The sequence below is a fragment of the Quercus lobata genome, chromosome 2 (assembly GCF_001633185.2).
Source record: "Quercus lobata isolate SW786 chromosome 2, ValleyOak3.0 Primary Assembly, whole genome shotgun sequence".
Taxonomy (NCBI): Eukaryota; Viridiplantae; Streptophyta; class Magnoliopsida; order Fagales; family Fagaceae; genus Quercus; species Quercus lobata.
The window spans coordinates 22,910,433-22,924,644 of record NC_044905.1 but is presented as its reverse complement, the minus strand read 5'-3'; the positions used below and the strand labels follow the sequence as shown (position 1 = coordinate 22,924,644).

The 14,212-nt window shown below is 43.8% G+C and overlaps 1 protein-coding gene across 1 annotated transcript; it reads left to right on the top strand.

The window, feature by feature from the left end:
* Positions 1–373: 373 nt before the first annotated feature.
* Positions 374–1,888, top strand: LOC115961342 (cytochrome P450 94A2-like). The gene has a single exon (XM_031080341.1). The coding sequence runs from the start codon at positions 374–376 to the stop codon at positions 1,886–1,888; it is 1,515 nt and encodes a 504-aa protein (XP_030936201.1).
* The last annotated feature ends 12,324 nt before the right edge of the window (positions 1,889–14,212 follow it).

The window sequence follows — 14,212 nt, the reverse complement described above, 5'->3', positions numbered from 1 at the left end:
TTAGAGCATTCATATCAGTTCGTGTGTAAAAAAAGAAGTGTAAAATTTACATAGTTTTGTCTAATAATGACCTATATCAATTTATATATTGTGTAAATTTACACTGACACTATTTATTTTGTATTTAATTGTTTTTTCTTTGCGTATTTCGAGAATAAAGATTGAGGATGAATAATGGTTCATATGTCTAAAGAAAGAAAAATAATTAAAAAAATTAAGAAAATTTAATATTTTAATAAAATATAGTATAAAATAGATAATCAAATGGTTGTCAAAAAAATTGAGTACATAAAATAAATAAATAAATTTTAAAAAAATTATTCAAATTTTTGTACCAATTCATGCGAATGTTTTTAATTTGAGTCCAACCATCATGTTACTGCAACTTCAATTCCTACCGCTCATCCTAATTCCTTTACTCTCAGTCTTCTTCTTCTTCAATTCCAATTCCAGAGTCCCCAAATCGTACCCTCTAGTGGGTTCATTCTTCGCCCTCCTCGCCAATCGAGACCGCCTACTCCCATGGCTAACAGGTATCATCCAAGACTTACCCTCCAACACCTTCGTTCTCCGCCAATCCTTCGCCACCGGCCACGTCACCTCCGGCAACGCCGCCGTGGTCCAACTCATCCTCATGACCAACTTCAATAACTACGGAAAAGGCGAAGATTCCCGTCGAACTGTCTACGACCTTCTTGGCGAAGGCATCTTCAACGTCGACGGTGAGTCCTGGAAGTTCCAAAGACAAATCGCCATGCAAGAATTCAACACCAAATCCCTCCGAAAGTTCGTTGAAACCGTTGTCCACACCGAGGTCTCTCAACGCCTCATCCCCACCCTCACCTCAGCTGCCGAACATGGAACTGTCCTAGATTTCCAAGACATTCTTCAAAGGTTTACTTTTGATAATATCTGTAATATCGCTTTCGGGTTCGACCCGGCCTACTTGTTGCCCTCTCTTCCACAGACCAAGCTCTACTTAGCCTTTGAAAACGGTATTAAGTGTAGTAGCGAGAGGGGGAATACGTTATTCCCAGGCGTTTGGAAAATCAAGAAGTTGTTGAATATTGGGTCTGAAAAGCGTCTCAAAATCGCAATCTCAGAAATGCGAGGGTTCGCCATGACCATAATAAAAGAAAAAAAGCAGGAGCTGAGAGAGAAAGAGAGCCTCGATTCCGTGGACCTGTTGTCAAGGTTATTGAACTCCGGTCATTTAGACGAGAACTTCGTGATCGATTTTGTGATCAGCTTTATACTTGCTGGGCGTGACACTTCGTCGGCGGCTTTAACATGGTTTTTTTGGGTTCTATCGAAAAACCCAAAAATAGAATCCGAGATTCTTAAGGAAATCGAAGAAAAATCGGAAGGGCCTGTTTATGATGAGGTGAAAGATATGGTGTACACACACGCTTCTCTATGTGAAAGCATGCGGCTGTACCCGCCAGTCGCGTTGGACGCGAAGGAGGCAGTGAACGACGACTTATTGCCGGACGGGACAGTGGTAAAGAAGGGGATGAAAGTATCGTACTTTCCATATGCTATGGGGAGGTTGGAGAAGCTGTGGGGATCGGACTGGGCAGAGTTCAAGCCCGAGAGGTGGCTGCAGAAGGAGGAAGAGAATTCGAAATCATCATGGAGGTTCGTGGGGAGAGACTCGTACACTTACCCAGTGTTCCAGGCAGGTCCTAGAATTTGTTTGGGGAAGGAGATGGCTTTCTTGCAGATGAAGAGTGTGGTAGCTGGGGTTTTAAGGAGGTTTAAAGTAGTGCCAGCTTTTGAGCAAGGTGTACAGGAACCAGAGTATGATTCATTTTTATCCAAGATGAAAGGTGGGTTTCCGGTGAAAATTGAGGAGAGGGAGAGGCATCATCTTCATTATGAGAATTGAGTATTGCGATAGCCAGAACACTGCATTGCACTGCACTGGACTACCTAAGCGTGTGGTTTATTCACCTTACTTTTTTAAGTGTTTCCTATAAAGTTGGTACCTTTAGGGGACTAACACACGTGCGAGACTGAAATTGTGTGTTAGCTTAGCTGTGTATAATAATTAATAAATACTCTCTTACATTGTGATGTGAAATGTGTGCAATACTTTTTTTGGTATTAGAGTTGGACTAACTAGTCGTTAACCGTGCGATGCACGGGATAGTTAAACAAAATTTATATACATTCATTTTTATTGGTATAATCATTTGAAAATAATTCTAACTAATATTCAAATGTAAGAAATATATTGACTTACTATTTAAAGTAGCATTCTGAAGAATTTACACATATTGTGCAACTGAGCCTTAATTTCTCATCAACAATAAAAATATGGAAATTCAAAACATGGAAAGAAAATAAAAATTACAACAATTAATTCAATTATCTTTCATGCTATACTTTGTAATTGTACGAAATTAAGTCAACTCAATTTAAGTAGTTGTAATAAAATTGGCTTCTACTATTCTCTATTCTATAGAGATATGAACATATTAGATTTCTTAAACAATTACCGGTATTGCAATAAAATGATTTATTATTGAAAATAAGAAATAAAGAAAATCTGTCTATAACTTAAGAAACACAATATAATAAAATTAAAGAGATAAAATTTTCGGAGGACAAAATATTATAGATAATTTTAGAAACAGATTATACACTTAAAAGGGTTAGTAATTTATAGCACTTACCCCCCACTAGTAGTATACAGATACCAAGTGCGGTCGTCGTAACCCTTTGAAAGAACCTTCCCCAATTGGACCCTATCAAAAAAAAAAAAAAAACACCCAATTAACAAAATTGATCCAAAAGGGTCTAAAAAGCACACAAAATCAATTCAAAAAACAAAAATATGAGACAAAGTAATTACTTTCTGCTGCCAATGAAATCGTCTTTTGTATTGCTGTTCCAAACTGCAATACTTATCTCTCTAAGGCCTTCAATTAACAAAAACACAAACTTTTCTTAGAATACTGGAGTATTATGACCATCTATACACACACACACACAAAACAAAATCAGCATAACTCACTATAACTCTATAGAAACCTCAAAAATATAAAGAGAAATTAAAGGGGTTGAATTTGATATTTACGTTTGGAGAGAGAGAGAGTTTGCAGAAACTGTGGCTTTATCTTTCTTAACTTGAGAGAGGGGTAAGGTTGCTAGGGTTTTGAGATGTTATAATGTTTTTTATTTTTATTTTTTATTTTTTAAATATTGTGCTGACGTGGAAAATTGTGGTGCCAACAGAGGTTTCGGTTTTATATATATATAGATTATGTCTAAAGGGTAAAGTGTGCAATATTAATACTTTATACTAGTTTGGATATTTGTCATATGTACAGTAAACTTTAAAATTTAACAATTCACACCCTAATTCGGTGTTTTTTTTTTTTTTTTTTGAATCATAATTCGGTGTTATTTTATTATACGGTTCACCCCAAAGTCTAATTCAGGGTCCACTCAAGACTATAAGGTGGTTAAAGGTAGTGGCCTATGGCCTCCAAATTAAATAAGGCTCCCTCCCTCCATTACTCAATAGAATATAATTAAGGTTTTCTTTTTTTTGAGAAGTAATTAAAGTTTTCTTATCTTTCCAAAAATGAAAATAAAAATTAATGGTCCTAGAATGCACTATCCCAATTTTTTTTTTTTTTTTTTAAATTACACACTCTTTGAATATTATGCACTCTGTCTAATGTAATTTAAGAATGTAAATTTTTTCACTCCCTCGTACCAAAAGGTGAAGAGATTCTTCATTTCTAATACCTATTCAATATTTGTTCTTGTAAGGACAAGATTTTGTAACGAACCGTAACAGTATTGGGTTCGCACGTAAAAAAGTCCAGACAATATGATTTGTAGAGCGTGGGTGTAAAGAACTAGGTTAACTGTGGTCTCTCTTAAAAAGATTCACTCTCAAGCACGTTAAAGGTCTAAAGTTGGTACAATGAACGTTTTCTTTAGTGATCAGTGCAATTCTTTTTTCTCTGCTCTTACTTTCTTCTTTTTTGTTCATGTCTTTTTCTGTTTCGATCCCCTTTTCTTCATACTCTTCTTTTAGTTTATATACTCCCATTTGCGCTCCATCCTTACCGCACACGTGTAGGTTGGGTCCGGAAGATTTCTTTCTGTCCCATCTGGCACCTCCTGAAACTTCCTATGGGCAGCTGTAAGGCTGCTTCCTTACTGCTCAGGTATCACCTCCACATTAATGCGGCCAGAGAGTTAGTTGAGAGGTCATTAATGCGAAGGCAGCTGTAGTTACAGATATTTGTTTGCCTTATCTCTTTCATCCTTGGTCGGTTACTCCATCCTTTACGGTGACCTAATCCTGAGGTCTGGTTGCAATAAGACTACGTCCTGATCATCCTCGGACGCATACTGCCGAGGAGTAGGGTGTCCTTGGCCGGACGTGTATCCTCGGATGGGCCTCGGGCCCAACAATCCTGAATCAATTCTGAACTTTATGGCCCTATTGATCGAACGGTCCCCACAATAGCCCCTCAAAATCCTACTTTTCGACTCCTCGAGAGAGAAGATGGATTTTGACGTCATAAGCCTGTACCTGCGTGCATTTTGGGGCATGCCCCTGACGCTTCAGCATCCCGATTTTGGTAGCATTAAATTTTGACAACTCCACTGTCTCCCACGTTCGATGGTGAGATCTAAATCAAACGGCAGAGGGCTTCCCTTGTTTTGTGAGCGGAAATTTCACCGCTCACAACCCTCACATGACTATAAAGGCGCTCTCTAATTAAATTCATACTTCACTTTCGACGGTTACATGGTTCCAGAGCTCATACATTGAACCTGCCTTCTTCCAGTCTTCGTCATTCTCCTGGCGACTACAAATAATCATACGTTGTCCGAGGCCCTTCCCTTGAACCTGTAAGTCCTCTTGAAGCTTTGACCACTTTCGTTTCAAGCCCAAAAATCTTTTCTACTAAATTATTTAGGAAAATGGGGAAACAGAAGAATCCATTTCGATATCTCGTTGAATCCGAGGAGGGTATTAGAAACTTTCGCTCTAAGTACAAGATCCCCCCAACGGTAGGGATGAGGTACGCAGCCCAAGGGGAGTGGGTTGATGCCAGGCAAACTGGGGAAGTAGTCATCCCTATGATCGCCTTTATTGAGGGTGGGATGACTATCCCCATGGGTAGTATCACTAGGAGTTACCTCAACTTCTTTAGGCTATCCCCCACCTAGTGTGCTCCCAATATGTTTAGGGTTTTGGGATGCATAGACGCCCTGAATAAGAGAATGGATCTAAAGCTAACCCATCATGACGTGAATTGGGTGTACAACCTTCACCGCCTAGCTGACCAGGGCTATTATCTCAAATCGAGATATCCTGAAGTAAGGCTAATTCAGTGCCTCCCCACTTCAAATAAGAACCTAAAAGAGGATTTCCTTATTTTTTCTAGGGAATGGTATGATGGTCTACCTTGCCCGACAGTAGAGGGAACACCAGGTGGGTGCGAAGTTATAGACCTATACTATTTAGCTCGTGAACACATTTTACTTACCTTTATTATTTTCGTGTCCTACAACTTTAACTTTAGAATCAATGGTTTTGCAGATAGGCACTACACGAAGCCCAATCTCAAATTAGTCAATAAGGCGAGCCTAGACAGGTTATTGAAAGCTGAAATATACGTGAACGAGACTGATGGTCAGCTCCGGGCAGCACATTTAATTCTTGGCTATACCCCTTTTCTTTTGGCTTTCAGGCGCCGAAGTGCGTGATTAGAGCACGTGATCCTCGGCTTCACCATATCAGTGTTGCCTACGAAGGGTTTATCGTTCCAGAGGGCATTCCACTTCCCCAATACACACCTCGCACAGAGCCTCTTTTCGTGGCCAACGTCTCGGCGGGACCTTCTTCACCCTTACTTTCCCTCAAGAAAAAGGGAACCAAAAGGGGAAGGAAAAAGGGAAAAGATGAGAAACCGTTGTAACAGTATCTGAATCCTCGGACGATTTCGGGATTTTTTATCAGCCCACAAGCCCCGAGGAAAACCCTGACAAGATGGGGATACAAAGGAAACCCTAGAAAAGCTTGCTGGAGCTGATGGAAGGTCAGCCAGGAAAGTCTGCACCTACCAAAACAATACCATCCCAGGCTTCATCTCTTCCAGCCAGGTCTCCTCCTCCAGCTCCTCGCCACCCTCCTCGATCATCTCCACAACCAGCGCCGCCCAGCGCTGCCGAGCAGAAAGAACGCAGGGAACAGAAGGGCAAGGAGGTGGCAGATGCGAGCAAGTCTCGTCCCACTCGAGAGGAGGATGTCCAACGAGCTGCAAAGCAGCAGAAAACTAAGCACCCCGCTACACGGGGCTAAGAGAAATTTGATTCCCCACATCCTGAGCCACAAGCGTGGCTGCCAACTCCTATGCTCGGTGGGGAGCCCCTGCGAGACGATGCCTCTATAAGGGACTTTAACGGCGGCATTGGGTGTCATGTAGCCTCGTCCATAGAGGAGGCCTTATTGCTCCCAAAAGATATGGCTGAGATAAAGAATATGAGGAAGAATCAAATCATCCTTGACAACAAACGATACTTGGGCATGGTGAAAAGCTGTCTTTTACGCTGTTTCATTCTATGACTGTTACTCACTAATACGCACTTTTCATTGACTATAATGTTAACTCCCCCCCCCCCCCCTTTTTTACAAATCATCCAAAATACTTTCAAGCTAGATGAGATGCTCAATGCTTGCTCCAATCAGCTAGATGGTGAAAGGAAAAGAAGGGTAATGGCTGTACAGACCTTGTCCAAATCTGAACAGGATTTAGTTGACGTAAGGAAAAAACTACAGGTCGAAGAAGAAGCTCGCAAGAGTGCTGAATCGACATCAAAAGGCTACCAGAAGCAGGCCGAGGAACAAGCAAGGCTTCTGCGCGAGACGAATGCCGAGCTGAAGAAGACTCAGGAGCAAGTTCTTGTTCTTAAGAAGCATCTAGAGGAAACTCAGAAGCTAAGGGAGCAAGCTGAAAAGCTCAAAGAACAAGCCGAGAAAGCGAGAATCAACTCCGAACAGGCAATGAATGAAGCCGAGCAGAGGAGCTACGAAATTGGGATAGCTAAAACTGAGAAGGCTTTAAGAGCCGAGGTTCCGAAGGTGTGCCGCATCTACTACGTGAGAACCTGGAGCGAGGCTCTTAACCGTGCTGGGGTTGAAGCCTCATCTGAGCTACGTAGGCTAAAGAATGTATATTACCCCGAAGCGATACGCCCCTCAGCTCCTCAACCCTATTAGGCTGATACTCCTTCTCCAGTTATTAACCTTAACGAGGAGGTTTTGCCTCGCAATTACCCCCCTCGCGGCCAATCAGGATCGACTGAAATGGGACTAGCCCCTCCAAGAGCTTCCCCAGAAAAATCCACCACCGCTTCGGAGGCAGAGACGGCCTCACAGGGTTTCCAACAGGAATTGGACTCCACAGTTCTACCAACTGGGGGCATTACCAAAGCCAAAGATGGAATCGCAACCTCAGAGGCAGACCTACCCACCAGCCAGACCCTGCAGATCCAATTGAAAGTAAAAAAGTAAAAACTGTTTTGAAACTTTAGATAGACACTTAATAGAGGACTTTTTCGCTCACTTTCTTATCGTTCTGACGGCTCCATGTTATCTTTGCATTCATTTACTTTGTCGTCGTAATTTTGTATGGGTTCATTTCAACCACCTTTTTAATTGTACGCCAATCTTGCGTCCGAAACTCTCTCTTTCTGACTCCTTAATGAATGTACATAGGGCACTATTTTCGTCAAGTTTATGATTTAGAAAACTTATCACAACTCTATTACCATTTAATAATTCAATACACAACCTAGAAGGTCAATTTCTACCGAGTTTGCGGTCCGAGGATCTGGCATAACTTAGCCTTTGTTCCACGTTTTAATATAAATCACAGGATGTTAATTTCCACTAAGTTTGCGATCCAAGGACCTGGCATAACATAATTTCTGTTTAACAATACAATATGAATGATAGGATGTTAATTTCCACTAAGTTTGCGATCCGAGGACCTGGCATAACATAGTTTCTGTTTAACAATATAGTATGAATGATAGGATGTTAATTTCCACTAAATTTGCGATCCGAGGACCTGGCATAACTTAGTTTCTGTTTAACAATTCAGTATGAATGATAGGATGTTAATTTCCACTAGGTTTGCGATCCGAGGACCTGACATAACTTAGTTTCTGTTTAACAATTCAATATGAATGATAGGATGTTAATTTCCACTAAGTTTGCGATCCGAGGACCTGGCATAACTTAGTTTCTGTTTAACAATTCAATATGAATGATAGGATGTTAATTTCCACGAAATTTGCGATCCGAGGACTTGGCATAACTTAGTTTCTGTTTACCAATTCAATATGAATGATAGGATGTTAATTTCCACTAAATTTGCGATCCGAGGACCTGGCATAACTTAGTTTCTGTTTAACAATTCAATATGAATGATAGGATGTTAATTTCCACTAAGTTTGCGATCCGAGGACCTGGCATAACTTAGTTTCTGTTTAACAATTCAGTATGGATGGTAGGATGCAAGATTTACAGGATGCATAATTGACGTAAGTTAAAAGAGAATATTTGAATTGAAACTCCTTTACTAATAATAATACCTTTTGAGATTATTTACATTCCAAGGATGGAGTACAGATTTTTCATCTAGGTCCTCTAGATAGTAAGCCCTTATTCCTACTACAGAAGTGATCCGATATGGCCCCTCGCAATTAGGTCCCAGTTTTCCCCAATTTGGATTCTTAGTGGCCCCCAGGACTTTTCTCAGCACCAGATCTCCTATGGCTAACGGCCTCATCCTCACATTGCTATCGTAGCCCTGCTTGAGTTTGTGCTGGTAGTAAGCTAGTCGAACCATCACGCTCTCCCTTTGTTCTTCAATCAGGTCTAAACTGTTTTCCAACATCGCATCATTATTACCCGAAGAGAATGTACTGGTCCTTAACGTTGGGAATCTAGTTTCCAGGGGAATAACGGCCTCGGCCCCATAGGTCATGGAGAAGGGAGTTTCCCCCGTCGAACGTCGGGGTGTTGTCCGATACGTCCAAAGCACATGTGGCAGTTCTTCCACCTATTTTCCTTTCGCGTCATCCAGTCTCTTCTTAAGCCCATCGACTATTACCTTGTTAACAGCTTCAGCCTGCCCATTGCTTTGGGGATAGGCTGGAGTGGAATATCTGTTTCTTATGCCCAGTTCTGAACAATATTCTCTAAAGGCATTGCTATCGAATTGGAGTCCGTTATCCGAAACAAGAGCTCGGGGAATTCCAAATCGTGTAACAATGTTCTTCCAGACAAACCTCTTCACATCTACGTCCCTGATGTTCGCCAAGGGCTCAGCTTCAACCCATTTAGTGAAGTAGTCTGTGCTGACCATCAGGTACTTCTTGTTTCCTCTAGCTTTAGGAAAAGGGCCGACAATGTCCAGCCCCCAATGCGCAAAAGGCCAATGGCTTGAGAGAGGGTTAAGAACTCCTCTCGGTTGGTGGATATTCGGAGCATATCTCTAACACTGATCGCATTTCTTAACATACTCCTGCGCTTCTTTCCACATATTTGGCCACCAATAACCTTGCGTAAGGGCTCGGCATGATAGAGACCTTCCTCCTGTATGGCTTCCACAAATGCCCTCATGCAATTCTTCCAGGATCGACTCCGCTGTCTCAGGAGGCACACAGAGCAAGTATGGCCCAGAGAAGGACCGTCTGTATAACTTTTTATCTTCGGATAACCAGTACCGAGGAGCTCTCCTTCGTACTTTCTCCGCTTCCAGCTTATCTTCGGGCAATAAATCACTTTCGAGAAATTTTGAGATGGGATCCATCCAGCTTGTCGACGAACTAACTTGATGGATTTGGCAAACCTCTTTTTCTAGTGAAGTGGGAGTACACAAGTCTTCGACGATAATCACCCGAAGGAAATTTCGTACCGAGAAGGTGGCAAGGGTCGCCAAGGAATCAGCGTGGGTATTTTCACCTCGTGGAATATGTAATACGTCGAAAGACTCAAACTCCGTTCGCATACGCCTAACCCGGTCCAGATCCCCTTGCATCCTTGGGTCTCTCGCCTCCAGCTCTCCGGTCACCTGGCCGACTACCAACCTCGAGTCTGAGAATAGTTTCACTGCCTTTCCACCCATCTTATGGACCATGCTCATTCCCATTATCAAGGCTTCATATTCTGATTCATTGTTAGTAGCTGAGAACCCTAGTCTTAGCGACTTTTCGATGATAACCTCTTCGAGGGATATCAGCACCAGTCCCAATCCAGCTCCCCGTTGGTTGCGGCCCCATCCACGTACACTTTCCATATAGACTCCCCTCGTGCGGATATCAGGCCAACCGATTTTTCATCCATGTGATCTTGATTCCTGCTAATTTCCTCAGGGCACTCAGTGAATTCAGCTACCAGATCGGCGAGAACTTAACCTTTTACAGAGGTACAGGGCATGTATTTGATGTCAAAAGCACCCAGAATCGTGCCCCACTTGGCAATTCTACCGGTGTAGTCAGCACTTCTGAGTATGGACTTAAGAGGCAGTTGGGTCAAAATAACCACAGTGTGAGCTTGAAAATAGTGCGGAAGTTTACGTGTTGCATGGACCACCGCTAGTATGGCCTTTTCTAATGACAGATATCTCATCTCGGCTTCATGGAGGGATTTACTTACATAATAAACTGGCCTTTGGACGCCATTGTCTTCTCGTATCAAGACGAAACTAACTGCGTGGGGAGCTATCGCCAAATAGGCATACAACACCTCATCCACTTCAGGGCTAGACATGATAGGTGGCCTGGACAAGTAATCTTTCAACTGCTGGAACGCTTCAGCACACTCCTCGGTCCACTCGAATCCTTGCCACTTATGTAACAGGCGGAAAAAAGGACGACACCTCTCAGTCGACCTGGAGATGAACCGGTTCAACGCAGCAGTCATCCCAGTCAGCTTCTGCACCTCTTTTGGATTCCGAGGCGCTTGTAAATCGTTAATGGCCCTAATCTGGTCTGGATTCACCTCAATTCCTCTATGGGTCACCATGTACCCCAAGAATTTCCCGGAACCTACACTAAAGGAGCACTTCGAAGCATTCAAGCGCAACTTATGTTCTCTCAGTATCCTGAAGATGCTAGTGAGGTCCCGCACATGTTCGGTCACTACCTTACTTTTCACAACCATATCATCGATATAAACTTCAATACTTCTGCCCAGTTGTGGCTCAAACATTTTCGTCATCATACGTTGGTAGGTAGATCCAGCATTTTTCAAACCAAAGGGCATCACCTTGTAATGGTAGTTCCCAACTGGGGTCACAAAAGCGGTCTTTTCTTGATCGTTGGCGGCCAGCGGTATTTGGTGATACCCTTAAAAGGCATCCAAGAAACTCATCCTAGGGTGGCCCACGGTCGCATCCACCAACTAGTCAATCTTCGGCATAGGAAATGAATCCTTGGGGCAGGCCTTATTAAGATCCGTGAAGTCCACGCACACCCGCCATTTCCCAGTTTTCTTTTTTACTACCACTATATTGGCCAACCATTGAGGGTAAAAGACTTCCTTGATAGCCCTAGCCTATTTTAGCTTGGCAACTTCGCTTCTAACTGCCTCGGCATGCTTCTTCGATGGTCGCCGAGGAGGTTGTCTCCTGGGGACAACGGCAGGGTTCACGTTGAGTCAGTGACAAATGAAATTCGGGTCCACCCCTGGGGCTTCGTACGGGTCCCACGCAAAAACGTCCACATTGGCTCGGAGGAACCCCAGCAAGTTCGCTTTCTCTTGCAAAGGCAACTTGGCCCCAACCCGGAAGAATTTCTCTGGATCATCAGCAACAATTGCCTTTTCCAGATCTTCACACTCTACCCCATTGGTTGGCACGTCTAACCCTGATACTGGGGACTTTAATTGCTATGATTCATTATCGGCGGTAGTCGAGGTTTCTGCCTCTGGCCGATGCTGTATAGCCGCTACTTGGCATTGCCGAGCAGCCACTTGGCTCCTTACTATCTTCAGCACTTGGTTTCCGGATGGGTACTTCACCTTCTGATGTAGAGTGGATGAAACCGCTTTAAGAGTGTGAAGTCAAGGTCTGCCCAAAATAGCCGTATACGGAGAAAAAACATCCACAACAATAAAATCCACCTCCACCACCTCCGTGTCTAACTGCACGGGCAGCCTGATTAGCCCCATAGGAATGACCAACCTTCCCTCAAAACTCACTAGAGGGGAATTATAGGTTGTCAAGTCCCCCGGTTTCAAACCTAGCCCTTTGTACAAATCTGGATACATCACATCCGCAGTGCTTCCCTGATCAACCATCACTCTTCGGACATCGTACCCGCTAATCCTTAATGTTACCACCAAGGCATCCTCATGGGGTTGTATGGTCCCAGCCAGATCCTCATCTGAAAAACCCAAAATCAAGGGGACACGCCTCTTAGCTCTCTTCAATGCCTGAGAACGATCCTCGGCTGGGGATCGGGACACCGACAACACTTTCGAGGGGCAAGATCTGGTCCTTCCCGGGGCCGCAAAGATGACGTTAATCGTACCCAGGGGAAGCCTTGATGAGGCATCCCCACGCACCTCGGAACCTGCTTGGTTTGCCCTTCCGCTGGAGTGATGCAAGAGTTGCTTTAATTTCCCTTCCCGGACCAACTACTCCAAGTGGTCCCATAAATTCCTACAGTTGTCTGTCGTGTGCCCATGGTCCTGATGGTAATGGCAATACAAACTCGAGTTGCGTTTTCTTGGCTCTCCCGCCATCTTGTTCGGCCATTTGAAGAATGGCTCATTTTTTATCTTCTCCAAAACCTGCTGAACAGGCTCCCGAAATACTGCATTAACAACTTAGGTGTCCGCCGAGCCCAACTGCCCAACAAAGTCCCTCCTTGGTCGGCTGTTATTATAACGATCCGACCTGAAATCCCTCCTCTCCTGAGGGATCATCTTAGCCTTTCCTTTTCCCTGAAGTTGATCTTCCTCTACCCTTTTGTACTTCTCTATTCTGTCCATCAGCTGGCGCACACTGGTGACAGGTTTACCCATCAAGGATTTCCTCAAGTCGTGATCAGCTGAGAGACCGGCTTTGAAAGTGGTTATAGCCACAGGGTCATTCTTCCCCTCTATTTCGTTAAACATTTCCCAGTACCTATCCGAATAACTCTTGAGAGTCTCGCCCTCTCGCATAGACAAAGTCAACAGGGATTCCAAAGGCAGAGGAGTCCGACTACATGTAATAAAGCGAGCACTAAAAGCCTGAGTCAGTGTTTTGAAAGATCCAATAGAATTGGCCCTTAAGCCATTGAACCACCTCATCGCCGTTGGACCCAAACTCGATGGAAAAATCTTGCACATCAGGGCATCATCCCTGGAGTGAATAGCCATCTTCTGGCTGTAATAGCTTACATGTTCCACCGGATCTGAATGGCCATCGTACAGAGAGAACGTAGGTTGATTGAACCGCCGAGGATGGGTAGCATCGTCTATGCTTCTTGTAAAGGGTGCCTTGGAAATTTGACTCAGGGCATTGTTCATGGCATCGTTTCCCAAGCCCCTGCTAGTTGAATTTCTACGCCTGCGCCTATGACGATGTTCTTCTTCATAAGAGAAAGTCTCGCTTTGCGGAGTTCTCGACCTCCGCCTGTAGCTAGTTCCATCCGACTCCCCGGATGATGGTTCAGAGCAAGGCGGGGAACGTTCCCGTCGTGCATGGCGCAACTCTCTCTTCAAATCCGCAATCTCACGTTGCAGATTCACACCATGCTTCGCGTGGGAGACGTGACTCTTCCCACGTGAATGGCTCCTGGTGGTATGAGTTGTATGTACACTCCCCTCCCGGACTTCCCTCCGTTCGGGACTCCTTTGAGGACCACCATGCTGAGAGCCCCTCGACTCCGCCTGATGCAGGTTGTCATCATCCTGATGCAGCCCCGCTGTGGGATGAGGTAGTTCCACTCCTTCCATCGGAAACATTGTATCAGAAGTTGTACAAGCTAACACAAGCTCTTCCCACAGACGGCGCCAATTGTAAGGACACGATTTTGTAACGAACCGTAACAGTATTGGGTTCGCACGTAAAAAGGCCCAGACAATATGATTTGTAGAGCGTGGGTGTCAAGAACTAGGTTAACTGTGATCTCTCTTAAAAAGATTCACTCTCAAGCACGTTAAAGGTCTAAAGTT